Source organism: Equus asinus, chromosome X, assembly GCF_041296235.1.
Source record: "Equus asinus isolate D_3611 breed Donkey chromosome X, EquAss-T2T_v2, whole genome shotgun sequence".
NCBI lineage: Eukaryota > Metazoa > Chordata > Mammalia > Perissodactyla > Equidae > Equus > Equus asinus.
The window spans coordinates 74837850-74841168 of record NC_091820.1 but is presented as its reverse complement, the minus strand read 5'-3'; the positions used below and the strand labels follow the sequence as shown (position 1 = coordinate 74841168).

The following is a 3319-nucleotide window of genomic DNA, read 5'->3' as shown; positions in this document are numbered from 1 at the left end:
CTTAGGCTCTGTTCACTTTTCTTCATTTTCTTTTCTCTGCTCCTTAGACTGGACATTTTCAATTTTCTTATCTTCAACTTTGTTGATACTTTCTTCTGTCTGCTCAAATCTGCTATTGACTATATCTGGTGAATTTTTCATTTTGGTTATTATACCTTTCAGCTCCAGAGTTTCTATTTGGCTCCTTCTTATTATTTTTACAGTTTACTGATATTCTCATTTTGCTCATCCATATTTCCCCTGATTTCCTTTAGTTCATTGCTTGTGTTTTAGCTCTTCAAGCATATTTAAGACAGTTGATTTAAAGTGTTGGTTTAATAAGTCCAATATCTGAATTTCCTCAGTGATGGCTCCTGTCTATTTATTTTTTTCCTTTGAATAAGTCAAACTTCCCTGTTTCTTTGTATGCCTTGTTATATTTTTGTCAAAAATTGGCTATTTAAGGGGCTGGCCCCATGGCCGAGTGATTGGGTTCACGCGCTCTGCTGCAGGTGGCCCAGTGTTTCGTTGGTTCGAATCCTGGGCGCGGACATGGCACTGCTCATCAAACCATGCTGAGGCAGCATCCCACATGCCACAACTAGAAGGACCCACAACAAAGAATATACAACTATTGGGGGGCTTTGGGGAGAAAAAGGAAAAAAATAAAATCTTAAAAAAAAATGGCTAGCTTTCTCTCTCCTCCAGCTGCCCAAGATGCTGAAAGTGAAGAAGGCCAAGGGGAAGAAGGTGGCCCCGGCCCCCGCGGTCGTGAAGAAGCAGGAGGCCAAGAAGGTGGTGAACCCGCTGTTCGAGAAGAGGCCCAAGAACTTCAGCATCGGACAGGACATCCAGCCCAAACGGGACCTCACCCGCTTCGTCAAATGGCCCCACTACATCAGGCTGCAGCAACAGAGGGTGATCCTCTATAAGTGGCTCAAGGTACCTCCTGAAATCAACCAGCTCACCCAGGCCCTGGACCACAAGACAGCTACTCAGCTGCTCAAACTGGCCCACAAGTACAGACCAGAGACAAAGCAAGAGAAGAAGCAGAGGCTGCTGGCCCGGGCTGAGAAGAAGGCTGCTGGCAAAGGGGATGTCCCCACTAAGAGGCCACCGGTCCTTCAAGCAGGGGTCAATACTGTCACCACCTTGGTGGAGAACAAGAAGGCTCAGCTGGTAGTGATTGCACAGGACGTGGATCCCATCGAGCTGGTCATCTTCCTTCCTGCCCTGTGTCGGAAGATGGGGGTGCCCTACTGCATCATCAAGGGCAAGGCCCGGCTGGGGCGTCTGGTCCACAGGAAGACCTGCACGACGGTTGCCTTCACACAAGTCAGCTGGGAAGACAAAGGAGCTCTGGCTAAGCTGGTGGAACCTATCAGGACTAACTAGAACGACAGATACAACGAGATCCACCGTCACTGCGGAGGCAACGTCCTGGGTCCAAAATCAGTGGCTTGCATCACCAATCTGGAGAAGGCAAAGGCTAAAGAACTGGCCACCAAGCTGGGCTGAGCACACGCAGTTGAGTTTTCTGTTCATAAGTAATAAAAACTCTCCTTCAAAAAAGAAATGGCTGTTTAATAGTATAATGTGGTAAATATAAATATAGGATATGCTCCCTACCCCTGGGTTTGCTGTTCTTTATGGTTGAAGGCTATAGTTCATTTTTGTAGTGATTTTTCAAAACTAGTTTTTTTTCTTTTTTTTATTGAGTTATTGATAGGTTACAATCTTGTGAAATTTCAATTGTACATTAATGTTTGTCAGTCATGTTGTAAGTGCACCACTTCACCCTTTGTGCCCACCCCCCACCCCACCTTTCCCCTGGTATCCACTAAACTGCTCTTGGTCCATAATTTTAAATTCCTCATATGAGTGGAGTCATACACAGATTATCTTTCTCTCAAAACCATTTTTTGAAAAGACTGTATTTTTGATCATGTGTGGTCACTGAAGTCTCTTTTCCTTTAGCTTGTGTTCAGCTAATGTTTGACAGAAATTTTCTTGAATACCGGGAACATTTTTAAGTTGTCTTGTTCTTGGTTGATGTAAGCCTTTGAACATTTTCCAGGAATCTGGCAAAGTTGATTCTGATAGTTTCTGCTTGTTTTTTTTTTAATATTTCTGTGAAAGAATAGGCCTTTGGAGCTGTCTATTCTCTCATTTTACTTATGCAACTCCTCTATAATACTTTTTTTTCCCTACATGTTGGCTGCATATGAAATTTGGCCAGGCACCTTCATGTAAGGATGTTGGGTGAACTCACATAATATGAAGGATAGCTAGCAATAACTTGAAATTGAAAGTGAATGAAAATTACATCAATATATCCAACTAAACCCAAACTAAATGTCTCCAGCTCTAATTTCCCTTAACCAGATACCAAAAATGCCTGTGAACACTGTAACTTTATCTGACATGGGAAGTGTGTTGGAGGAGAAGTCACGGGGGAAAGAGACAGTTGTATTAACTTATTGCAGTTTTCATAAATTCAATAAAACTAAGCAAAAACATATAAACCTGTGTACACGGTGCCAGGACCACTCTCCTATATTTGGAAGCTGTATGTGCTAATGAGCTTAAGCTTAATTAGCTTCATGGATAAATCCCCCTCTTCTATAAATACTCTGACTTCAAAGACCAGGAGTCTGAAGAACTCTCTAACATGACTGTTCCTGTTATATGAGAAAGACTATTATTGCGAAGAAGTCTTTTTCATTAAGGTTTGTATTTTGAAAATTATATAAATATTCAAAAGCCCTTTTTGATATTTATCAATTTACTCTTGCTTTCTGCTTTTAGGCCTCCAGCTTATTGACATTTCCATGCCAAATGTTCTCTGTTTGTCCATACTTCCTCTTCTTGTTGTTTCACATTCTCTCCTTTTCACACCAAGACTTTGCATCAGATCTGGGAGAACACTTTAAAATACCAACTGTGTTAAACGCTCGCAGTTACTAAATCTGTATCCTAATCTCTCTGTACTTGTTCTCTTCTGCATGACACTCGATAAAATGTGAGGTATAAATAGGCCTCAGACTTTAGAGTCAGATAGGTTTGAGTTTGAATTGGCCCACCACTCTAGTTATCTAACTGCAGGCAATTTAATTAACCTCCAAGCCTCAGTTTCCTCATCTGTTAAGTGAGAATAATAATATCTTACAGAAATATTTTTAGAATTATATAAAAATATAATTAAAATAATATCTAGTAGATGCTCAGTTAATGTTAATTTCCTTGTGTTAGTCACGAAAAAGAGAAAAACAAAAAAACTAAAAAGTAATTTTGTGTGTCCCACACACTGTGGAAGTAGCTTAGTGGTTGCTGTGAGGGG

At 41.0% G+C, this 3319-nt stretch overlaps 1 protein-coding gene across 1 annotated transcript; it reads left to right on the top strand.

Annotated features, from left to right (window-relative positions):
- The first annotated feature begins 676 nt into the window (after nucleotides 1–676).
- On the top strand, nucleotides 677–1497 carry LOC106838661 (large ribosomal subunit protein eL8). The gene is given in 1 exon segment (XM_014852867.3): nucleotides 677–1497. A coding segment is annotated over 1 exon segment (801 nt). The 5' UTR covers nucleotides 677–696.
- Nucleotides 1498–3319: the final 1822 nt, after the last annotated feature.